Below are 26467 nucleotides of genomic sequence, written 5' to 3'. Positions count from 1 at the left end.
GTCTAATAAACAATGTTTTTGCTAAATTAACAGGTAGGCACTAAATGCTCTCCAATCAAAAAGCAGGTCATCAGATCTGCATTATTGCCGATGTTCACTCAACAAGAAATCAACAGCACAGAAAAGGAGAAACACATCAAAATTGTGATTGCTTCCGAGGAATAAATTCTGGCTTCATTTCTAATATTATTAAGCAGAACAAATGGTGAAGAACAGCATGAACTTTACATTGTTTTTGCAACAGTTCTTACCATTTACCATTGGAAGTTCCAGATAAAGTGCATCTTAAGTGCCCATCTGTGCGAGAAGTGTTTGGAAAAAGTGAAAAGCACTTACCAATGTCTACGTCATTTTTGACGACTTGGACGTGGATACTTGGCGACTTTTGAAAAGGCTGCCCATCAAAGTACATCTTTACTTGGTATAGACCGCTGTCGTGTGCAAATACAGGGTTGATGACAAGAGAACAGTTGCCCAGGGGGAGAAGGGACAGGAACATCTGAGCTCTTGCAGTGTAAGTGTCGGGCTGTGGTAATGGCTCCACAAACGAGTCCAGAACCCGGATCACAGGCGTGTACCACTTATATGTATCTTTCACCACACCCCACTCCACCGCCAGCTCAGTAGGGTGGGCCTTGCTGTCTGTCTCATAGTGGCAAGGGATAAGAAGTCTTGTACCTCGTTTGGTTAATAATGTACCTTTGTCCAAAGAGAGAGACTTGATTTTCAAAGCTGTAAAACAAAGGCAAAAGAAGAAGCAAAGAGACTATGTGTTAGACTTGAGGGACATTCCACTGGGGTATATCTACATTAATCAGAGAACAGCCTTGTAACATTTCAACTTCTAGAACTTTTGCAGGACGGTAAATAGACCAGAAATGGATCAGTGTGTTTTTAGTGAATGGAAATAATTAAAATGAGTTCGATGTCTTTAGTCAAAACATTTAGCTCAAAAACATTTCATTCATAATTTAACTAATCTTTTCCCACCTCTAATCTGGGATTAGATAAATTAATATCCTATCCCTATGAAAACCTGGGGCCAGGTGCTTGCCAGAGGTTATCGGATTAGCGTATACTTATTAAACATTATGTTAAGTTCTTTTTATTTTGTGCCAGTTTTAATATACTTTTAATAAAGTAAAAAAAAATCTCAACAAGCACAGGTTTTCAGCAAAAGACCCAACACTCCAGAAACAGGGCATACATATTTAATTCAACCAGGCCAAGAGACCATGTCCCAACCTTAGTGTCAGACCTCAACGAATCACCATCTTGGGTTCTAACTCCATCAATTAATTTTCTGTTTAGCTATCAGGATTAGAAACAGTCTCTAAGGTTCTACTTTGGACTCTGCAGTGGCTCCAACCGTAACTCCATCGCAAGATGGATCCTTTTCATGCATTCAGAGTTTGAGTTGGTTATTAGCAGAGTAGTTGCTTTGAAGGTCATAGCGTAACAGCTAGTTTCAAGGAGCGTTTGCCATGTGTGAGGAAGATTTGAGGAGCTGGCTCTCATCATTTCGCGAAGTTGCACTGAAACTCAGGCACAGCCTTGAGTTCCAGCGACAGACTGCTGAGCTTTCCTTTCCACGAAAACTGGATCAGGTGCAAGGCGATATTGTAGGGCCAGTTGTACTACACATTTTAACAGACGTAAACCCACCCAAATTGGAGTTTGTGACAGTTAAGATGATTTTTCTTATTTACTAATACCATTTTAGGAGTCAGAAGCTCCTTAAATGGGATCCTGACTAAATACCAATTCTGTACTTAGGAGGGCTGTTTTGTAGGCATCCCTTCCAAATACCGAGTCAGTATGTAATGTGTCAATGTTTAGCGACAAAAATCAGGTTGCAAAACATTGCTATTTTTTCAACATGGTAACTCATTTAGGAAACTGTCCCTTGGGATGCATTCCCTATTGTGAAAGTAAAATATTCAGGACCACTGCCTCCTCTTTAACAAACAAAAAAGACAAAATGCTCTTCTTTTTAAATGCAGTCCCAATCCTTAAAAGAAAATAGGCTGCATTAAAAAAATATATATATTTATTAAAAACCAATCACAGGCATAGAAGTCTGTTGACTGCAGCAGGCCACTCTCCCTAAATAAATCAATTAGTAGATTTGTAGAGTGCTTCTTGTCACCTGTGATGGTATTCAGGCGCTGGTAGGGTCCAGTTGATTAGCTGAATAGCCTGGTCTTCAGGAACGTTCACAACTCTGGATGAGATAGGGAGGTCTGTGGATAAAAGGGTAGCTCATTCCATGTCTTCACTGCTAGGTAGGAGAAGGAGCGTCCTTCGCATTTGCTACGTATATTGCGAGGGATGAGGGTTAGAGAAGGTTATGCAGTGGTATCTGGTGGACTGATGGAAGTTCAGGTGCGTCAAGTAGGACAGTCTGCAGTTGTCTAGTGCCTTGTATGCATGGGTCAGGAGCTTGAACTGGCATCTTTTCTGTACAGAAAATCAGTGGAGTTCCCGGACATACGGCCATCCCTATGATGACCTTCATTCATGGAGAGTTGGAATTTGAGACCTAACTTATTTCTATGCATGAGGTAGGTAGGGTTCTGAGTGATGCATATATAATGGAGAGATGCACTCCTTTCTTTTTTCTTCTTACTTCTTCCTCTAATTGTCAATCATTGCTTTTACTGTCCGTATTAAACATTGTCAGCGTGCTAGCCCTTAAAAAAGATGTTTTTATAAAACCAGTTTGCTATTTAAATGATGAGGTTCCATTTTTGTTTGTACTCTAGAAACCCCTGAAGAAGGGATAAAATTCCCGAAATGCATTGGGTGACTGGCAATAAAAACGTGGCAAAAAGGAAACATGGATTCTCCTGTGTGTTTTTGAAGAGTCAAAGAAGAAAGATAATGAATATAATGGATTGAAATAAAACAGTGTGAAGAAAGGATAAATGATTTACGGATAAAACTGAAGAACAATTAAAAAATGGATTACAAATTTAATTCATTAGGTAGGGTTCTGACCCACTATGATTTGGATTTATAAGAACCCATCTATTAGCACATACGTTGGCTATTCAAATTCTTAACTGGTCGCAAACTGTGATCAGTATTTTGCAACCAGAAATGAGCATATATGGCCCCAAGTTCCTTGGAAGAAAGTAGATCTAATTTTTAAGTACCATACAGTTCAGTACAAAATAATCCAGTACCAAATGCAGTACACAAGGAAGATTGGTTTCCCCACCGGATTTAAGTCCTCCTCCTTTCTGTCTACATTAAGAATTACACTGGAAATTAGATTCTTACAGACAGCGGTCAATTGACTAATAACAGATACCATCCCTACACCATTTCAATCTTGTCCTAGGCCAAGTTTACTCCTTCCATTCTTGATATTTAGGGTAGAAAGCAGCAAGAGCCGTCTTAGAGATGTAGCTGTGGGGTAGGCCCAGAGCTCAGAACTCAGCAGGCAACCAACAGACACAAGCACATATTGTCCACCCCAGTGCTTATTTTTTAGTTGAAAAACAGTACTTTGATCTTGCAGCAAAAGAAAATAGTAAAAACTTCAAAGGGGACGAGAGGCTCAGGAGATTGGCGGGGAACATGGCGGCTGGCTAACGAGCAGACTGTAAGCGTCTCGTCTCTTTGGGAGCACACTTACCTTGACGTTGTTTCAGAGGATTTTTGGGGTCTCATGAGTTGGTTCACCGAGGCAGGTGGGTGCTCAGCGGTTGAGGAATACATGACGTTACAACGCATACATTTACAACGCATGCACTTACAACGCAGTTTTTACATCGCAACATCCTCTACAACGCATTCCATTACATCGCATGACACTACATCTCATTTTAAGAAACTACCTTTAAAATGCATTCCATTACATCGCATACTACCTTTACAACCCATACCATTACAACGCATACTATAACACTGCATTTAAGGTACGTATTGGATACTCCAGGGGGTGCAACAGTAGGGTAAGTGTTGGATAGTTTAGGGGTAAAAATTACTATTCTAACTCCAGGGGGTGCAACACTAGGGTAAGTGTTGGATAGTATAGGGGTTTAAAATTACCATTCTAACTCCAGGGGGTGCAACAGTAGGGCACGTGTTGGATAGTGTAGGGATACTATGCACTGTAATGGTATGCGTTGAAATGGTATGTGTTGTAATGCCTGCGTTGTAGTGACATGTGATGTAGTATCATGCGTTGTAAAGGTATGCGTTGTAATGCCTACGTTGTAGTGACATGCCTTGTAAAGGATGTTGCGATGTAATGATTAAGTTGTAAGGTAGTTTCCCGCAGTTGACCTGCAAGGCCCGACTCCACAGGATACGCGGTGAGTTATCCATGGGACTCTGTGGTCTCTGGCCGCCGGGCAGGTGAGTTGGGATCGCCGGGCAGTGACGCGGATCCACTTTCGGCGGAAAAGCTGTGTCAGCACAAGCGTGACACTGCAGCCCGTGGAGCAGAAGAGAGCGTTGGACTTACGGCCTTCTCATATGAGCCCTGAAAGGTTACCCAGGTCGGGAGCAAAAGCTAAGGTGCAGGGGAGATCCGCCTTCACACAAAAAAGACCACAGGAAGAAAATGGACAGTACGTAGGCAACATCCAATACTGAATTAAGACCCCAAGGTAAAAATACGTACACTATGAGGAATTTCCACGTTGATTTACATTCCTTACAGTTGAGAGTGGGGGAAGTGGGAGAGGTGAGTGGGTCCCCTCCAATAATCATCCCCATGACACAGGTCTCAACACCTGTAAAAAGTGGGCCTATTAGAGGTCAACTCCCGTTTACTCAGGTACAAAAAGGGGTGGTAATTCTAGGAGTACAACAGACCTCTTTGGAGGGATAATAAAAATCACACCCTCACAAAAATCTTTTTTTAAAGTGCGGGAGACTCAAAATCTACCCAATGGTATAATCTCTGGTTCAGTCACTTGTACCCATAGTGTGAATCACCATGAGGGCGGGGCACTAGAGGACTTGTCTCCAGTAAACAGGTTTCAGGTTTTGTCAGAAGAGGTAGTAAGCCATATAAATACAATGGACTCAAGGGAGACTTCACCCCAAGTTGAGGAGGGTACACCATCACCGCCAATGAATCAGGAAGCTATAGGAGGTCTTCAGAAAAGATTAAACATAAATTTGCAAAATCAGAAGCAAATTAAGCTACAATCTGAGAGGCTTGTGAGACACTTTAACTTAAATTAACGGACCTGACTGAAAGAATCAGCAATATGGAAACATCTATAGAGGTTATGAAAGATGAAGTAATTAGTATTAGCAAGGAGATTCAAAACTTTAAAGTGGGTGGGAAATCACTTAAAGAGAAGATAGAAGTTTTAGAGAACCACTCAAGAAGGAACAATCTAAGGGTTCTTAATATTCCAGAGGGGAAAGAAAGAGGAAACTTGAAGGACTTCATTGTAAATCTGATAAAAGAACAGATACCGGCAACACACACATTAAATCTTCAACAGAACATACAGCGAGTTCACAGAGACCCCTTTAGAAGAAATCTCAATAGAGACAAGCCTAGGAAAATCCTTATGAATTTCAATACCTACTCGATCAAAGAATTGATACTCTCGAAAGCTTTGAAAGTAGGCTCCTACACAAAAGATGACTGGACTTTTCGCATTCGTTCTGACTTAGCGAAAGCAACTCAAAACCGACAATGGGTAATAGGTAAACACATGTAAGAACTCAAATCACTAGGAGTCACGGTCCAAGTGAAAATCCCAACCACACTAAGAATAATGTGGAATAATAAAATGTACAATATAAAAGAGCCAACCAAAGCCAATAGTTTAAGCAAATAAAAACGCATCAATAGATTAATTGTCCAGCGACAAATCAAGGATACACATTGATCCCGGGGAGATGAGAGCTGATGGGCATGCTGAACTGCCCAGTTTGGTCAAAGGGAGGGTCCCCCTCCCTCCCCCCACCCCTCCCCCCACATCGGGGTGGGGGGAGGGGTTACACATTAGATCTTCACTTGGTGTTCCCCCACTCCCTGTTCCCAAGGTCAAAACTCTTGGTATCCTTCTTAACTCCCAACTTTCTGTTCACTCTCAGGTTAGCTCTGTTGTGTCCTCTTGTTTTTTTCCCTCAGGACAATCAGGAAGATCTCCCGCTTCTTTTCCCTCCCGGCTCTAAAAATTATCGTGATGGCAATGGTGCTCTCACGCCTTGATTATGGCAACATAATCTATAATGGCGCGCCAGCCTATGCTATTCACCGTTTGCAACTAGTGCAGAACCAGGCTGCTCGCCTGATTCATGGCCTGCCTAAATTTTATCGTGCCACCCCTCTACTGCAGGCACTACACTGGTTGCCTGTGAAAGAGAGAGCCTTATTCAAACTTGGCTGCCTCACCTTCCAGGCCAAAATGGGCACCGCTTCGGAGTTTATATGCTCTGCCATCAAGCCTTACATGCCGGGCAGAGAACTCCGCTCCACCCATATGGCACTCCTGACCACTCCACGTTTTAAAAAGAAGAAGGCTGGTGGAACAAAATTTGCTGTCCTCACCCCAGCTTTCTGGAACTCCCTCCCTGTGGGACTTCGCACTGCACCTTCCTACATAGAGTTCCGAAAAAGTCTTAAAACCTTGCTTTTCTCCCAAGCTTTTGCTGCCTAATCTCTCCTGCCACTGTTGTTGTTCGCAATCTGAAAAGCGCCATGAAACCGCTTGGTAAAAGCGCGCTTAATAAATATTTTTAAATTAAAAAAATTAAAAATAGATATAAAGAGTAGGAAAGGTGGGCACTGGGTGGGGAGCAAGTGGGAGAAAATAAAAAAATATATACACTCCTCATATGTGACAAATGAGTTTAAAATGAAGGTGCTGGGAGTTGGATGGGCTGGAAACAGTAACAAATAAGACACACAGCCGTAGTATTTTAACATGGAACACAAATGGCCTAGGGGTTCAAGGTAGAAGAAGGAGAGTTCTTCAATCTTTAAAACAATCAAAGAATGACATCATATTCTTGCAAGAGACACACTTACGTCAGGAAGAATGGGAAGAGATAATAAAGGGCCATAGATGGATTTGCCAATTCGCATTTACAAATCAAAATTGCAACGTGAAAGGAGTGGGATTTTGTTAAAAACCTCCGCCCAAGCTAAAATAATAAAAATTACTTTAGATCCTAAAGGGAGATGGTTAATCGCCACGGTTAGAGTTAATAATATAATATATTATCTTATAAATTATGGTCCAAATACTGATGACCCAGTCCGACCTCGAGAAAGTTTCCAACAGATGTTAGATAGCGGGAATGTTATCATAATGGGGGGAGATTTCAATGTAGCATTTGACCCTGTATTGGATAAATCCTCCAGAGATCGACATTATTACACCCAAAATGAGGGCGTTTATCAATAATTCAATGCAAAATTGTGGTTTGATAGATCCCTGGCGTTATAAAGCTGGCAAGAATAAAGAATATACACATAACAACAAGAATTATGGCCAGGCTTCAAGTATAGATTATTTTTTGATAGACACCAGAGTGAAAAACAGGATTAAAGAAGTTATCCACCTTCCAGAACACCTCTCAGACCACTCCGCTTTAAAATTGGAGTTATTGCTAGACAGTGGCCTGGCTCGGTCTAGATGGAAGATGGGTAGGTCCTTACTAAAGAAGCAGAAGATAAAAAGTAAGCTGAAGCATGATACCATAGAATTCTTTAAGCTAAATAGGGACTCTGTCCCCTTAAGAGTAATATGGGATGCTTATAAATCCTTTATTCGAGGAAGGTTGATTAACTATGCAGCACATAGGAGGAGAGAAAATAACAACAAAGTAATAGACGACAATGATTGCGTTATATAGAGCCCTGCATTAGACAGATAATATCATCATAATAACAAACACACAAAGGCAGATTGATGAAGTAAGAAACGAGCTAACTGAACCTTTGGACGAGATAGTACAAAAAAATGGAATACCAGCAAATTAGCACATTATGAATATGGTGAGGGGTGTGATAAATTGCTGGCCTGGAAGACAAGGGGTGACATGATCAGGAGCTCAATTAAAGAGATAGTGCTGGAGGAAACTGGTAAACCATGTCAAGATAATTGGACAAATGTATATAGGGAAGATTCCTTGGCCACAGATAGACAAGATTAATGATTGGCTGCAAAATGATCCCTTACCGAAGCCAGCTCAGGATAAAGAGGAATATCTTAATAAACAAATCAGCTCTGAAGAAATGTTGAAAGCAATTAAAGGTTTAAACAAGCATTTACAATGCAACAGTCTCCCCTTTGCAAAAGTTAGAGCTATTGGCATTGTAAATGACAGATTTTTTATTTATGTGTTGGTTGTGAAAACAGATAAATAAATGGCATTGTCATTTACAATGCCAATAGCTTAATCTCTTGCAAATGCCACACACAAACACACAGAGCCCCACACACACAGACCCAGACACACAGACCCCTACACACACACAGAGCCCTACACACACACAGAGCCACACACGCACACAGAGCCACAGACACAGAACCACACACACAGAGCCACACACACACACACCAACACACACACACACAGCCACACTTACACACAGAGCCACACACAAACACACACAGAGACACACACACACAGAGCTACACACACAGAGCCACACACACAGAGCCACACACACAGAGCCACACACACAGAGCCACACACAGAGCCACACACACACAGAGCCACACACACACACACAGAGCCACACACACACACCGAGCCACACACACACACACACAAACATACACAGAGCACAAACACACACAGAGATACAAACACACAGAGCCACACACACAGAGCCACACAGCCACACACACACAGAGCCACACACACACACAGCCACACACACACACACACAGAGACACACACAGAGCCACACACACAATAACAGAGCCACACACAGAGCCACACACACAGAGCCACACACACACACCTAGCCCCACACACACACACACACGCACACACACGCACACACACACACACACACACAGAGCCTCAGAGCATAATTCCAAGAGCCAATGTAGTTAAAAAATTACTTGTGAAGAAGCACCGTGGAGGCGCTGATAGCTCATTTGCTTACGTGCCCCCTCCCCCAATGATTTAATACGCTTCAGCTTCAGGATTAAACCAATACTAAAAGTGCATTATCATTGGCCACTGGGCAAAATTTGCTTTGCTTGTTCGTTTAGTAAATTAGTTTTCATATTACGATCGTGAAAAAATGCATTAATCATTCATTCACAACAAAAAAAAACATGAAAATCTGGAAAACAAAATATGTATGCAAGAGCCGCAAACTCTCACAGGCATGGCCCCTCCAGAGGAGGCGCGGGGGGCATCTCTGTGCCACCTGTCTGTGTGTGCGTGGGGGGTGGGAATGTTTACAGGTGTAAAAGCAAGCATGCGATTTATATTGCATGAGAATAGAAAGCAATTGCATATCATACAAAAGATCTCGGGGAGGTAGGCGGAACAAGGGGGACTCCCAGCTTATGTCCATCTTCAGGGTTCGGGTGGGGGTGGGGTGTTTAGAAGTGCAGGACTTTGCTCATAAAACCTCTGCTTTCCATGGGTTCGGCCCTCCCAACTCTCGGAAAACCGACCAGGCACAATTGGTCAGTTTCGATCTGTTGAAGTGCCCGAAAGAGTAGACGAGCGGCCCCAGAATGTTCCCCAAATTAGGGTTATCGCCTCTGGAGCTCGCCATGGCGCCCAGAGGTGGCCTGATTCCCTCTCTGGCTACCAAGCCTTCGAGTACCCCCCTGACCCGTCCCCGTTGAGACCCTGGTAGCGATGCCATGATCTCGCTGATAAGGGCTGGTACCCAGGATGTTTGCTTCTGACAGCCTGCACGAGTTCTACCCATCTCTGGCCGATTGGCACCAGCATATCCCGCACCTACACTGTCCGCGGTCCGGCAGGCCTCGCCGGCCTGGCCTTCCAGGTGACTGACCTGCCGGAGCCGCGCTCTGCCCTGGGTCAGGGCACTCACTCCCGACAGAGCTGCCCCCTCCCAGCCCCCCCACCGCTGAAACCACCCGCAGGTGGCGGCACCTCACTAATGCAGCAGCCATGGTTTGTCCTGACTAAACCCGCCTGTTTGTGGGGTGTGTCTGTGGAAAAGTAAATTTTGCCATGTTGTATGTGCCTACGTGTTCCCCATGTTATGTCATATGTGCATGATCGATATGCATGTATTCCCCTCTGATCGATTAAAGACGCAATTACAGTTGTGTCCATCTCTAGTATGCCAGTTTCCAGTTTTCGTGAATACAACGAATATTAGGCCTATGTAAAGCTACGTTGCCACGTTTTACAGTGTGCACGTTAATTCATTGAATTATCCCCGTTTCTAGGCCTCAAAAGGGCCCGGACTCAGATTCAGCTCCTGTTTCCTGAACCCTCTCCGAGGAGCGATACAGCCCCCACCTGTATCCCTGACCCTTAACTTACTTCCATGCCTCGCAGTGCCCGGCACGGCCTGGCTCTGCCTCCGAGTCTGCCAAGAGTATGTTATGATTCTAGTTATCAGTCCAGCCCTCCTTCTCTGCATTCCTAAGCTACTGAATCGCATCAATAGTTTCCGTCATGGTCTAGCCTTTATGTCTCCATGTAAGAGAAATACTGTATTAATATTCATAGAATATTCCTCGCACACACACTACATATAGGATTATGTATGCACCAGTCTTAATGTCTGTTAGCCTTTGCCCTGATAACTTTTGGATTCCATCAACATGTTCCCTAAACACGAGATACTAGATATGCCCGGGTACATGTCGCTCTGACACTCCAGACTTTCGTCTCCTCTTCTAGCACAGAAGTCATAGCCCCCAGTTCTCCCTAGTAACACGTCATTGTCAGTTTGCACGCACCACTAGGTTAAAGGTCCCAGCTGCTCAGGTAGCCCCTCCATGTTTCCGCCCCATTTATGACATATTCTGTTACGTTTACATCACATGTCTATGTATACGCCCTGTACACACCTCTTGTTACACCCACTTTATGCCTTATCTTTCGCGACTGCTACAAACTCCGCCTACTGCTACGCCTACTGTATTGAATACAATGTATTTTGTTTAACTATATATATCGTGCACTGTTATTAAAGTTTGCTAGCCATTCCCAGATCCTGCCCCGGCAGCTGCCGGGCCCTGCCATCCCATTCCCATGCAGGCTGTCCTGTTTCAGTCCTTTTATGCCTGATTAAAGCCTGTACACTCTAGCTACCTCGTATCTTGACTCTTATTTATTGAGCTAACCGTTTATTGATTATAGTCAAAAATAGAACCGGTAATTAATTATTTATTTACCACATAATGGCGCCCGAACAGGGACTTGCCCTTTCCCCACGCGCCGGAGAAGCCACGCAGGCCCCCTGATCCTCTGCAGCCGTGACGGAACCATACCGTGCACGTGCAGATATTTCTGCTTCAAGTATCCCTCAGGCCCACGGAGGAGACGGAGGTTGCGGTCCAGCGTCCAGACGAGGCGGTGGAGGAACGCGGCGAGTCCCGACCAGAGCCCAAGCCGAGAGTCCAAGGTCCGAGGTATCCGGAGGCCCACCTGTAACTGAAGTCCGAAGTTCGTCCGTCCGTCGTCGTAGCAGTCCAGTCCAGTCCGAGGCCTTCCGTTCTTGCTGCCCGGTGAGTACCGTTGCTGGGGTAGTATCTAGACAGGGTCAATTAATTTGTCTCTGGTCCGTGGGTTTGGGTACACAGATCCAACACGAAGTGTCCACTTAGGTGGATGCGGGTCCTGACGTGTCTCTTTATGGGACCGGTAAGTTTCGTACTGTTTCAGCAGTGCATCTAGTAATTCTAGTCAGTTCTGTTCTCGAGAAATTCATGTGTTCTGTTTTCAGTATTCCAGATAGTATTCTGTCCGAACCGTTATTTTTAAATGTTATTTCATGTGTTTTCAATGTCGTGGTATGAGTGATTTGTTTCAGTTATTATTATTGTGTTTTATCGTGTATTGTATTTGTGTCCAGACTCCAGCCTTAGTTATGCCTCTGTTCACGAAGTTACGTCAGTTAAGAACTAGAAAAGGTCTGCTCGAAGAAGCAGTTCCTGTCCCGCCTAGGGACAGTCCAGGTCATTTTATGTATCATAAACATGGCATAAGTGCCATATTATATCTAGACTTATGGGTCGAGTATACTAAAGATCTAGAAGAGAAATATAGATGGCCCGTATCAGGTACGTGGGATGCCGAGTGCATCATGCGAGTAGAAGAAGCATTATGGAAAAAGAAAGCCAGACAGTCCCAGAAAGATGCCATCGAGTTATGGCGCAAAGAATCTCACAAAAGAACAGAGAAAGAAATCAGAAAGTCAGAATTAAGTAGAGAATCCTCTGAAAGAGCCCAAGAAAGGGAATTGATCGAAGTAGGTGAACGAGTTAAAGCCGAACAGTCAGACAGACAGAGAAATGCCCTCATTAAGGGTATGTATCCTCTTCTTGCCGAGGGCTTGCCAAAAGCAACCCCGGAAGCACCATGTAATTTTCCGCCGCCATTAGTTCCGATTAAGCTACGTCACAAACCGACCGCAGCTGATATTTTTCTCTCGTCCTATTTGGACGACACAGTCCCAGAATATGCGAATCCTGCTCCGCCAGCTCCTGTAAATAATGTAATTCCTGTTCTTCCAGCCACCGGGGCACCTGTTACAGCACCTGTTACGGTACCCCCGGTCCAGCCCATAGTACAAGTTCCCGCTACATCAGTCACTCTGCCAGCACGAAGAGTATCAGTCGATGATTCCAGTTTAGGGGCCGCGGGGGGAGGTCCTCCTGGTACCCCGCCGCCACACAAACGTGTAACGTTAGTCGAGTTACATGAACGTGCGTTACAGCGTACGCCCAAATATCAGTCCGTCGCAGATATCAGACGAGCTCTTACCGAATGCCGTTATGATCCAGTCCCAGGCGATGATAATATGGTTATATATTCATTGCGTGTAAGACGGGTGACCGAGTATTTGGACACCCTACCGAATATGAAAGAAGATCTAGACAGAATATATCGTTTCATCCGTACAGGAGAAGATTCAGAAAGTATTGGCGAAATCATGTCTCTAAGGAAAGCTGAGACTCAGCTCATGCTATTAAAATTTCTAATTAACTGTTTAGTAAGGGAACAAGATTGTCCGACTAAAGATCCGACCGAAATGAAAGTCCTGACAAGGTGGAGTGATAATATAGCCGAGGGTAGACACAAGACACTCAGTAGTATAGAAAGTATGTACAAGAAAATTCGTAAGGAAATAATAAGGTTACACGACAATCGTAAAGCAGCACAAGTAAGCGAGAAAGAAGACAACACTGATACTGAAGAAGTAGATGACGAGAATCCTACCAGAATAGCGTATGTAGGTAAAACTAGACTTCCAGACCGACATTCACGTCTAGAACACAAGAAAGTTTTTCCCCTTCCAGCACTAGAACAAGAGTCTCTTGAACAAGTATTTCAAGCTACCGATCACATTCTGAAATCACGAATCGGTTATAGTGAACTTAGTACCATGCATGAACAAGAACTAGCCCGATCAGCAGTCCGATGGGTTACTGATTCTACCACTTTTCCAGACGAAATAGTGGCACAAATGTTTCTGAAACTGCCCCCAGCCGAGCAGCGACTGGTGGGTATGTATATGATCCAGCACCTCATTACACTGTATGAGGGTCAACATTCTGATCCAGGTCCGTTACATGATGTTCTGAACGAGTTACTACAGTATAGATGGAAAGGTCTAGGTACCGATCTAATTAGTGTCATTCTAGAACAGCGCCACAAATACCGAACGTTTCTGAATCCGCATTTTGTTCACGTCTCACCCCCAGAAAGTAAACCCTTCTACATAGATAGACAGCATCCGTTACGAGAAGTACACCCAGTTAGGACACCGGATGGTGAAATGCAACGAGTATTTGTTTACACCCCTATTACAAAGATGGAACTCTTAGAGAATAAGAAATTAATTCCCTGTCACGACAAAGATCCAGCAGGGTTCCATCGAGAGTTAAAAGACATGCTCCGTATGGGAGAATACACGTATCCAGATATTATTAAAATGCTAAAGGTCCTGTTGCCCGCAGGGGTATATGAGAAACTCAAGGAAAAAGAATGGGAGGTGGGAGAGAAAAAGATTGATTGGACAGCTCTAGAAGCTGAAGATAAAATACGAGTACCAGGTACCGGTCTTGGGGACAAATGTAAAGAATTGCCAGAGTTATTGATTCAAGTTTTGCCAAGATTATTAGCCACGAAAAAGGAAGATTGGGATGCCATCTCAGCATGCAAACAGAAACAGGATGAAGACACTAGTGATTTTTATTCTAGATTTGAGAAATGTTTCATTATCAACAGTGGTTTAAAGACAGGTAGCGAGTCATACCCTCATCTTTTTGTTACTAAACTAGTCGAGAATTCAAGCCCACAAGTTAAAAATCGAGTTTTGAAAGTCGAAAGTACCTGGCAAGCTAGTACCCCGTCACAAATGTTACAGATGCTCCAGTATCACCAGAATAGAATCAGGGAAGAGCAAGAACACGAAAGGAAACGTATGAAAGATACGAAAATGAAAGTACTAGTTGCACAATCTGTTCCACAAGACAGTCAGAAGAGGGGTCCGAATCAAGCCAGTCATTCTGCAGCTCCCATTAAAGGGACATGCAATTATTGTAAACAGCCAGGTCATTTTATAAACGAGTGTGCAGTTCTGAAACACAACATAGCCACTGGTAAAACTAAAGAAAGACCACGTCCGCCTAGACCAGAACAAGTTTCACAGACTTCTCAGTCACCACAGAATGCACAACAGACAGTTCCAGCACCGCAGCCTATTGCTGCAACACAGCATGTTACACAGCAGATGTACCAGTATGCCCAGTCAGAGTATCCAGAGTATCAACAGTATTCATGAAACAGCCTAGAGAGGGAGGTAGGCTTGCCTCTCATCGAGATACCTGTAGATCAAGAGGGTCCCTATGTACACAGTCAAGTATTAGGGAAAGACAGAAAGTTTTTGATTGATACATGGGCAAGTAGGACTACTATCAGTCATGACGAGGTTCCAGGGGCTCCGCTCTCAGGCTCTAGAAATGTTTCCCTTGGATTTTCAGGAAAGCCTATTGTAAACGAGATATCAAAGCCAGTTACTCTAGAAGTTGGTCCATTGTCCCGAACTACTGATTTATTACTTACGAAATCATGTCCAGAAAATTTGTTAGGTATTAAGACATTGAAAGAATTAGGTGCAGTAATTTGCTGTTCCCCAGAAGGAATCCGATTGTTCTTAAGGGATTTTAAAGGTCACTATGTATTACGCGATTTTGATCCAAGATTGTCCAATGTACCACAGCATTTATGGGCGCAAGGTCCAACTGATGTAGGTTTTATGCAAATCACACCCCATCGTGTGACTCTCCAGCAAGGTATAGTCCTGCCACGAATCAGACAGTACAGATTGCCACCTGAGGCTGTAGCAGCCTTATCCAAAATTATTGACGAGCTCATTGCTCAAGGAGTGGTCGTAGAAACTGACTCCAATGTATGTAATTCTCCTATTATTCCAGTCATGAAACGTACTGATCCAAATGCACCTCCAGTATATCGATTAGTGATTGACCTTCGAGAACTTAATAAATGTATCATACCCCAGTATCCAGTAGTCCCAGATATTTCATCTCTGTTGACAGGTATTGATTCTGAAGCTATATTTTTTACAGTAATAGACCTCAAGAATGCATTTTTCAGTGTTCCGATTCATCCAGATAGCCAGTACCTTTTTGGTTTTTGTTTAAATGGAAGGAGCTATAAATTCACACGAGCTCCTCAAGGTTTCACAGAAAGTCCTAGTATTTACAGTCAAGCACTTAAAAGACAACTAGACAACATTCACATGCCAGCTGACACTGCCCTGCTCCAGTATGTCGATGATCTACTGATCACAGCCCGTTCTGAACGTGACTGCGAGCGAGCGTCACTTACAGTTCTGTATTTCCTAGCCGAGAAGGGGCACAAGGTGTCCCCTTCGAAGCTTCAATTCTGTGTCCAGCAAGTGATCTACTTAGGCCACTTACTGTCCAAGTGGGGTAGGCAGTTGACACCAGATCGTATCCAGTTAATAGCGAGTCTTCCACAGCCCAAGACACAGAAGGAGGTACGTGCTTTTATCGGCCTTACTTCTTACTGCAGACAATGGATTCCTCAGTATGCATTTCTAGCAAAGCCACTGATACAGTTAACGACACAGGAGGCAGCCGTATCGACTGTCCTCCCTTGGACATCTGAACATACACTTAGTTTTAATGAATTAAAGAAAGCCTTATGCCAAGCACCTGTTCTAGCTACACCGAACTACAGTAAGCCTTTTACACTTTTTGTCACAGAACGTAATGGTACTGCATTATCTGTTCTCACACAAGATCAAGCAGGACAATACAAGCCTTGTGCTTATTTTTCGAGCACATTAGATCCAGTAGCCCAGGCTCTGCCTGCGTGCCTCAAGTCAGTTGCAGCTACAGCTCTAGCAATCAGACAAAGTGATTCCATAGTATTAGGACACTCCCTGACAGTACAAGTTCCACACTCCGTGGAAGTTCTTTTAAACCGAACACAGACACAGCACTTGACAATTGCACGTTTAACAGGTTATGAACTGACACTGTTCCAGCCACACATAGAAATCAGACGCTGCAACATTCTGAATCCTGCTACATTGTTACCGTCAGTTACTTCAAATCCTGCCACACATGACTGCGTGGAAGTAGTTAACACTATGACTAAGCCAAGACAAGACCTGACAGACATTGCATTACCTAATCCCGACCTGACACTTTATGTGGACGGTTCATGTATGAGAACTAGTACAGGAGAACTAGTAGCCGCGTATGCAGTGACTACTGATACAGAAGTTATTGAAACACACCGTATTGACACCCTGTCTGCTCAAGCAGCAGAGCTAGTTGCTCTGACCCAAGCCTGCATACGTGCCAAGGATCTGAAAGTAAACATATATACAGATTCACGTTACGCATTCGGAGTTGTACACGACTTCGGAGTACTCTGGCAGGAGAGAGGTTTCATGACTTCTCATGGAACCAAGATTCAGCATGGTCTCCTCATTCAAGCTCTGTTAGATGCAATACATTTACCGACAGCTATCGCTATCATGAAGTGCAAAGCACATACGAAAGTTACTGATATCATTTCCCAAGGTAATGATCTAGCAGATCGAACAGCCAAGCTCACAGCTCAGACACCAGACATTCCAGTTAACAAGACACAGACATCCATTCCAGAACAGACTACTTGTATGACAGTTAAGGACCCTACACAAGATGTCATAGACATACAGTTACATGCTACTCCTGAAGAAATCAAGAAATGGTCCGAACAAGGAGGGGTCCAGACAGATCAGGGATGGGTGACGAAGGGAAAAGCCACATGGTTTCTCCCCGACTCTATGGTTCAAGTCATTATTAATACCACACATAGTCCAGCACATCTAGGAGAAAAAGCTATGTTAGACAGTATACAGAACCTTTGGTTCAACAAGCACTTACGAGCTGCAGCCAAGCAGAAAGTCCGTACCTGTATGATATGTTGCCAGTTCAATCCAGGTAAAAGTGTCCCGGTGGAACAAGGTGGATTCCAGCCTCCTGACCACCCTTTTGAAGTCCTCCAGATGGATTATATTCAGATGGAGCGATGTCGAGGTTTCAAGTATGTCCTTGTAGTTGTATGCGCTTTGTCCAGGTGGACAGAAGCATATCCAGTCCCAGATTACATAGCCGCGACCACTGCCAGACAGTTGGTTCGTGAATTCTTTCCCCGCTATGGACTCCCTAGGGTCGTGTATTCTGATAACGGCCAGCCATTCTCATCCGAGTTAATGAAGCATGTTTCCCTTTTGTTAGGGTACCAGTGGAAGTTCCATTGTGTGCGCCATCCAGAAGCAGCCGGTCTCGTAGAGAGACATAATCAAACTCTGAAAGTCCGTATTGCCAAAGTATGCAAAGAGAAAGGTGTAGACTGGCTAGTTGCCCTGCCAGTTGCATTATTCTTTATGCGAATGGTCGCACATTCCAGATCAGGTCTGTCCCCTTATGAGGTCTGTTAGACCTGGCATCATTGGCATGAGTCTCTCCTCCATTTTTTCTGTTTGCCTCTTCTGTTTACGATGTTTTTGCTGGTATATGCTTTGGGCACTGTGCCACTGCTGATCAGTGCCACAGTGCAAGTGCTCCCTTATGTGAAATTGCTGTATTGCTTTACTTCCATGTTTGGCTTATTTGGTTTACTATCAGTCCCTAGTCGAGTGCACCAGGAGTGCCAGGGCTTGTAAAGACAAATGCTGCTAGTGGGCTTGCAGCACATGTTGTGCCACCCACAAGAGCGGCCTAGTAAAAGTATGTCTGAAGGTCTGCCATTGCCAGACCACGTGCAGTCTGACTGTCACGAAGACTGCGCAAGTACACCTACTTGCCAGTCCCTAAACCTTCCCTTAACTTCATGTTAGTCACCCCTATGGTAGGCCCACGGGCAGGGTGCATTGTAAGCATAAGGTAGGACAAGCCTGACAAGGTTGGCATGTCCTAATAGTGAATTACATCCATAGTCGTTTTTCACTATTGTAAGGTAGCCTGCTCTCCATCAGTTAGAATGGGCTGCCAGGATTATTAATGCTATAATCCTAGCGGGCTCGGGGAGCATGGTGCAATGTCGAGTTTGGTATCCCTGAACTCAGGGTTTAATAACGCATCCGTTTGTATGGATGGTTTTTGGACTCTGTGTTTGAAAATAGCACTTTTAGAAAGTAGCTATTTTCTTGTCTAACTGTCTACCGGTCTCTGCTGGTTCTGGTGTGCGTGTGACAGGAGCTGGGTGGCTCCAGAGAGTCTGAATGAGTCAGTGTGGGATGAGTGGGGCATTTGCATTGAGAGTAGGGGAGAGTAGCTCTTGATAGCCTGCCCTGCCTGATACAATGTTGGCTCCGCCCCCCTGCCAGGCGACTGATGACTCTGTGCTTGCCTGGGACTTCCCTGGCCCGCCTCCTGCCGGGCAGCTGATGGCCCTGCCCCTGCCAGTGACAATGCTGGCTCCGCTCCTGCTGAGCGGCTGAGGACTCTGCCCTGCCCAGTGAATAGGCCAGGTGCTCTGGCCTGGCAACACCCACAACAAACCCAGGATGGGGGGAATTTCCCCTGCATGGACAAAGGGATCAAAGCCAAAAAGGGGTATAAGAGAAGGACCCCTGAACCAAGAATTTAGATCACTTCTGACAAGGAAACCTGAACCAAGGACAAGAAGCCTGCTGATCTAAGGACTGCCTACCCCTTCTGCCAGAGTGCTGTTTGTTGGGGGAATCCTGCATTGCTTCTTTATTTTTGCCAAGGAACCAGGAGAGAGGAACTGTGTGTGTACTCTCACTCTTTGCTGAGAAAATCTCCAAGGGCTGGAAGAGTGCCAGTCTCCTGTTGAAGTCACAGGGCTAAAGGACTTCATCTGCTTAAAGTGCTATTTGCTGGAGTTTGTGAATCCAGCACCTTTGAAAGAATCCAGCAATCTCGACGCCGACGGACGCCGCCGAATCCAGCTCGACATCGTGAGTAACGGCTCCAGTGTCCCGCTTCCTCGACGCCGGCCGCCGGGCCCGATCGACGCCAGCAGCAACGCCAGTGAGTAGTGAGTTCGGCTCCAGCTCCAAGTGACCCCGTGTCTGCACCGCCGCTGATCGCATCGACTTCGAGCCCTCTCGACGCCGTGAGCGCTGCTCACTCTTGCAACATCGACATCGACGCCGAAGACGCGACGCCGGACATCTCGACGCCGCTGATCATCGAGTGCTTCACTTTTCCAAGGTACTGTGTTGTTGGGGTCTGTGCGACTCCGGGCTCGACGTAGCGCTCCTCGCGGTCGACGCCGAACCTTTGGATTAACTTTGCCTCGACGTCGTGTGACTCCCGTGTGGGTTACATTGTTGCCAAGAACTTTGATTTAGAGAAGAAGAGTTGCTTTTGATACTAAAGACTTTTGTGCTAAGAAGAAACCGTGCTTGAACTATTATTTTTCCTTCCAAGAGTATTTATTAAGATTGTGGTATATTTTTGTCGTTATTTGGTCTTGTGCTAAGCCTTATATAAAAATACTTATTTTTATAATACTACTGTGTCGTGTCCATTTGTAGTGTATTCACTTTATTACTGTATGTGGTCATAAATGCTTAACGCACTGCCTCTGAGATAAGCCTGTCTGCTTTGCCAAGCTACCAAGGGGGTGAGCAGGGGTTATCTAAGTGTGTGATCTCCTTGCCCTGACTAGAAAAGGTGTGTCCCTATTTGTCAGAAGTGTATACCTCTGCCAACTAGAGACAGCCGCTTCTAACATTGGTGGGTCAGCGGTGGGATTTTGAACTTTGCATTTATGACCCATGTGCAGTGATTAGTGTGCGCTACATAGTGAAAGCAGACCATAGCGCAGCCACAATCTGTTTTGGTTGGATATTCTATTTTTGTTCTCCGCTTTTCCTGAAGCTTGATTTTTTGAACACTGCCAGTTTTGACCATGAGTGACGCCGGAGTCACTTCCCTTGTTGTTGTTGAGGAGGAATTTGATAGGAGTAAGATAAGTGATTATTCCTTAAGGGAGCTGAAATCCCTTTGCAAGCAATTTAAAGTTCCTACCACAGGCTGCAAAAACAAACCAGAATTTCGCAAAGCATTGGAAGCCTGGTTAGAGGCCAGGAATCCCTCTGCCCCGGTGGTGGTACCGACAGAGGAAGGGGAGGAGGAAGTGCCCGTGACTGGGCCTGTATCCCCTCCTGGCAGCAGTGTTTCCTCCAAAGGTCTTTCCCCTGAAGAAAGAGAAGAAAGGGCGAAGGAGCGAGCTTACAACATGGAAATGGCCAAACTTAAGATAAATGGGCAGTTGGAGATAGAGAATGCAAGAGGCAGGAGAGAAGCTGATTTGGAGATCAAAAGATTAGAGTTTGAAAGAGAGAAGTTAGCTTTTGAGCGTGATACCAAGTTGAGGGAGTTGGAGCTCCAAGCTAAAAAGTTAGAATTGAATCCCTCTGGTGGCAGCGTCCCATCTGTGCCTGCAGAAAGTAGGTTTTATTTTCCCAAAGATGTGATCAAAGATTTTCAGAAGAATGAGGATATTGGTCAGTGGTTTAAAGCATATGAGTTAGCATTGTTGGCCCACCGGGTCCCTGAGAAGGATTGGGGAGCGGGGTTGTGGGGTCGCTTTGTGAATGAGGGAAGAGATACCCTGTTAGACATGCCTGTTGAGAATAGGACGTCTTATGCTCATATGAAGGATGCTTTAATGTTAAGGTATGGCCTAACCCCAGAAAAGTACAGACAGGCCTTTAGAGAATGTAAGAAGTTGCCTGGTACCACGTGGGTGGAGTATGTGTCATATTTTTGCAGAGCCATGGATGGTTGGGTAAAGGGCAGCAAAGTGGAAAGTTATGATGCTCTTTATGATTTATTTGCTTGGGAGCACTTGTCTAATAACTGTTTTCCAGAGCTGCGCCAGCACCTTATTGATAGCAAGATATCTAACCCTAGAAAACTTGCTGAAGAGGCGGACCGCTGGGTCAGTACCCGGGTCCACAAGGGTCCAGTGGGAGACTCAGCCAAAGGTGGGCAGGGTCCCCAGCAGAAGAGTGGGGGGGACAAGGGTAAACAGAAGGAGTCCCAGAAAGGGCCCCAAAGTAATCCCCAAGGGAACCAAGGGAAAGGTTCCCAGCCTCCCCCTGTGAAGAAATCAGAGGCCCCGCCAGGTAAACCTGGTCATAGGGGCCCACTGACCTGCTTCGTTTGTAAGCAGGTAGGACACCGTTTTTATGACCCTCAGTGTCCCTTGAAGAAGTCTGGTGCACTACCCAGTGCACCACCCCGTCAGTTGGCTAGTGTAGCTCTGGGAGGGGAGGAGATGGTTGCCCATGGTGGGGAGGGTCCCGCGGAGATGTCCCTGGTCTCTCTAGGAGACATGGAATTGGTCCCTCCACCCCCTCTGCCTAGTAACACTAAGAAATATAGGCAGTGGGTGACCATTAATGGCCATAGAGTGGAAGCTCTCAGAGACACCGGAGCGAGTGTGACAGCTGTCAAGTGTCACTTGGTGTCCAGAGAGCAGGTTGTTCCCCACGCATTCTACCCTGTGATAGCTGCTGACAACTCCCAGAAAGAGTGTGAGGTAGCTCAAGTTTCCTTTGAATGGGGGGGAGTTTCAGGTACTCTTCAGGTTGCTGTGAGGCCCGCCATGCCTGTTGATTGTCTCCTGGGCAACGATTTAGAAGACTCCCCTTGGGCTAAGGTGGAGAGGGAGACACATTTGAAAATGTTGGGTGTGCCAGAGTGGGTGTGTGCAACCACTCGATCCATGACAGCAAGTAAGGGTGTTGATGGGGTTCTGGAGCCTGAAAGTATGGCCCAGGACCCAGCTGTGAAGAGAAGAGGCAGGGGGCGCGGGAAACCGTCCCCCGTAGTTCCCGTGGTCCAGGAGGAGGCAGACCTCGAGGGGGATGCCCTGGAACCCACAGGTGAACAAGTTGCCGAACTGGGAGACCTGCCCGAGCTGACCCATTGGCAGCAGGATGGTGGTCCCTCCAGGGAGGAATTCTGTGCAGAACAGAAAGTGTGCCCTTCTCTTGTGGGTATGAGGCAGCAGGCCTCAGCCCAAACCTCAGGTGATCAGTCAGGGTCACATTTTGTGTACTGGGAGAACGACCTCCTGTATAGCGAGCCTAAGGCTGCTGAGCCTGGGTCAGCCCGTGTGCTGGTGGTACCCCAGCGCTTCAGAGCCTTCCTACTGGGTTTGGCTCATGACGTTCCTTTAGCTGGACATCTGGGGCAGGACAAGACCTATGACAGGCTTGTCACCCATTTCTATTGGCCTCAGATGCGAAGGGACACAGATGTCCATTGCAAGACCTGTCAGACTTGCCAGGCAAGTGGGAAAAGCGGGCGGAAGCAGAAGGCTCCCCTCCAACCTTTTCCCGTGGTCAGTACCCCCTTTGACCGGGTGGGGATTGACATTGTTGGGCCACTGGACCCCAAGACAGCCCTGGGCAACAGGTTCATCCTGGTCTTGGTGGACCATGCCACACGGTACCCGGAAGCCATCCCTCTCAGAACAGTGACTGCCCCCGTGGTGGGACGGGCACTGATGGGTGTTTTCTCCCGAATGGGGTTCCCCAGAGAGGTGGTGTCAGACCGGGGCACCAACTTCATTTCCAACTATATGAAGTCTCTGTGGAAGGAGTGTGGGGTAACTTATAAGTTCACCACTCCGTACCACCCTCAAGGTAATGGGTTGGTTGAAAGATTCAACCGTACCCTTAAAGGCATGATTATGGGTCTTGAAGAACCAATGAGGCGTAAATGGGACGTCCTCTTACCATGCCTGTTGTTTGCTTACCGTGAGGTGCCACAGAAATCTCTAGGGTTCAGCCCCTTTGAGCTTTTGTATGGTCACCCGGTAAGAGGACCTTTAAGTCTGGTCAAAGAAGGCTGGGAGCAATCTCCCAGGAAACCTCCCCAGGATGTATACAGTTACATGCTGGCCTTTAGGAACCAGACTAGGCGCTTCAGGGATCTTGCTCAGGCAAATCTGGAGGCCAGCCAGGAGGAGATGAAGCGGTGGTACGACCAGAGGGCCACTCTGGTAGAGCTTCAGCCTGGACAGAAAGTTTGGGTCATGTCCCCTGTGGAACCTTGTGCGCTCAAGGACAGGTGGACTGGACCATTCGAGGTTGTGGAGAAGAAGAGCGATGTCACCTACCTGGTGGATTTAAAGTCTCCCAGGAACCCCTTGCGGGTCCTGCATGTCAACCGTTTGAAGCCCCACTTAGAAAGGTCCGAAGTGGGCATGCTCCTAGCTACAGATGCTGGAATGGAGGAGGAGAGTGAGCCTCTTCCTGACCTCCTGTATGCAAAAGAGCAAGATGGGTCAGTGGATGGTGTTGTCCTCTCTGACACACTGACCCCTGAACAGCAGCAGGATTGTCGCCATTTGTTGGGGCAATTCCCTGATCTGTTTTCCTTGATTCCTGGTGTTACTCAGTGGTGTGTCCATGATGTAGACACCGGGGACAGCACTCCTGTCAAGCACAAGGCTTACAGAGTGACTGACAAGGTCAGAGCATACATCAAGGAGGAGGTCTCCAAGATGTTTGCCCTAGGGGTGGTTGAGTCCTCTAGCAGTCCTTGGGCCAGCCCCGTGGTCTTGGTTCCAAAGGCTGCAGCGCCTGGTGCTTCACCGGAACTTCGGTTCTGTGTGGATTACCGAGGACTAAATTCAGTCACCAAGACTGACGCGCACCCCATCCCCAGAGCTGATGAGCTCATCGATCGGTTAGGGGCTGCCCAGTACCTTAGTACGTTTGATCTAACGTCTGGGTACTGGCAGATCGCCTTGACCGATGAGGCAAAAGAGAGGTCAGCATTCTCCACACCAGATGGGCACTACCAGTTCCGGGTTATGCCCTTTGGGATGAAGAATGCCCCTGCCACCTTCCAGAGGTTGGTCAACCAGGTCTTGGCTGGACTGGAGGATTTCAGTGCCGCCTACCTGGACGACATCGCAGTGTTCAGCGCCAGCTGGGAGGAACACTTGTGCCACCTCCAGGAAGTGTTGTTGGCCCTGCGCAGAGCAGGCCTCACAATCAAAGCCAGTAAGTGCCAGATTGGGCAGGGTTCAGTGGTGTACTTGGGGCACCAAGTAGGGAGCGGCAAGGTGGCCCCCCTACAACCCAAGATTGATACCATCCTGGCATGGGCACCGCCCAAAACCCAGACTCAGGTGAGAGCCTTCCTGGGTCTCACGGGTTACTACAGGAGGTTTGTCAAGGATTATGGTAACATTGTGCACCCCTTGACTTCGCTGACTTCCAGGAAGCAGCCACGACTTGTGAACTGGACTGACGCCTGTCAGACGGCCTTTGACACCCTGAAAACTGCAATGTGCACCGCACCCATACTCCAGGCACCCGACTTTTCTAAAGAATTTGTTGTCCAGACGGACGCTTCAGAGCATGGCGTGGGGGCTGTTCTAGCTCAGGTGAATGAAGAGGGCCGAGACTTACCTGTAGCCTTCATCAGCAGGAGGTTACTTCCCAGGGAACAGAGGTGGAGTGCGATAGAAAGAGAAGCATTTGCTGTGGTCTGGGCACTGAAAAAGCTGAGACCCTACCTGTTTGGGACTCACTTCCGGGTGCAGACAGACCACCGGCCCCTCAGATGGTTGATGCAGATGAGGGGTGAGAATCCAAAGCTGTTGAGGTGGTCCATTTCCCTACAGGGGATGGACTTCACGGTGGAACACCGCCCTGGCACAGATCACGCCAATGCTGATGGTCTGTCCAGATTTTTCCGCCTTAGTGATGAGGACTCCCTAGGGTAAGGGTAGTTCTCCCCACATTTCAGCTGGAGGGGACACGTGTTAGACCTGGCATCATTGGCATGAGTCTCTCCTCCATTTTTTCTGTTTGCCTCTTCTGTTTACGATGTTTTTGCTGGTATATGCTTTGGGCACTGTGCCACTGCTGATCAGTGCCACAGTGCAAGTGCTCCCTATGTGAAATTGCTGTATTGCTTTACTTCCATGTTTGGCTTATTTGGTTTACTATCAGTCCCTAGTCGAGTGCACCAGGAGTGCCAGGGCTTGTAAAGACAAATGCTGCTAGTGGGCTTGCAGCACATGTTGTGCCACCCACAAGAGCGGCCTAGTAAAAGTATGTCTGAAGGTCTGCCATTGCCAGACCACGTGCAGTCTGACTGTCACGAAGACTGCGCAAGTACACCTACTTGCCAGTCCCTAAACCTTCCCTTAACTTCATGTTAGTCACCCCTATGGTAGGCCCACGGGCAGGGTGCATTGTAAGCATAAGGTAGGACAAGCCTGACAAGGTTGGCATGTCCTAATAGTGAATTACATCCATAGTCGTTTTTCACTATTGTAAGGTAGCCTGCTCTCCATCAGTTAGAATGGGCTGCCAGGATTATTAATGCTATAATCCTAGCGGGCTCGGGGAGCATGGTGCAATGTCGAGTTTGGTATCCCTGAACTCAGGGTTTAATAACGCATCCGTTTGTATGGATGGTTTTTGGACTCTGTGTTTGAAAATAGCACTTTTAGAAAGTAGCTATTTTCTTGTCTAACTGTCTACCGGTCTCTGCTGGTTCTGGTGTGCGTGTGACAGGAGCTGGGTGGCTCCAGAGAGTCTGAATGAGTCAGTGTGGGATGAGTGGGGCATTTGCATTGAGAGTAGGGGAGAGTAGCTCTTGATAGCCTGCCCTGCCTGATACAATGTTGGCTCCGCCCCCCTGCCAGGCGACTGATGACTCTGTGCTTGCCTGGGACTTCCCTGGCCCGCCTCCTGCCGGGCAGCTGATGGCCCTGCCCCTGCCAGTGACAATGCTGGCTC

General features: G+C 46.4%; 1 protein-coding gene across 3 annotated transcripts in view; it reads right to left on the bottom strand.

Annotated features, from left to right (window-relative positions):
- The window catches only part of LOC144792778 (uncharacterized), a 408979-nt gene that overhangs the window by 196994 nt on the left and 185518 nt on the right, over positions 1–26467 (bottom strand). For all 3 annotated transcript variants that reach the window (XM_078667974.1, XM_078667973.1, XM_078667975.1), the window contains exon 2: positions 337–732. In XM_078667974.1, coding sequence (XP_078524100.1) covers positions 337–499 — 163 coding nt within the window. In that variant the 5' untranslated portion in view covers positions 500–732. The remainder of the gene's footprint in view (positions 1–336; positions 733–26467) is intronic.

This window comes from Lissotriton helveticus, chromosome 11, assembly GCF_964261635.1.
Source record: "Lissotriton helveticus chromosome 11, aLisHel1.1, whole genome shotgun sequence".
NCBI lineage: Eukaryota > Metazoa > Chordata > Amphibia > Caudata > Salamandridae > Lissotriton > Lissotriton helveticus.
Note: the sequence above shows the minus strand (reverse complement) of the source record. Positions and strands in the feature narration are given on the sequence as shown.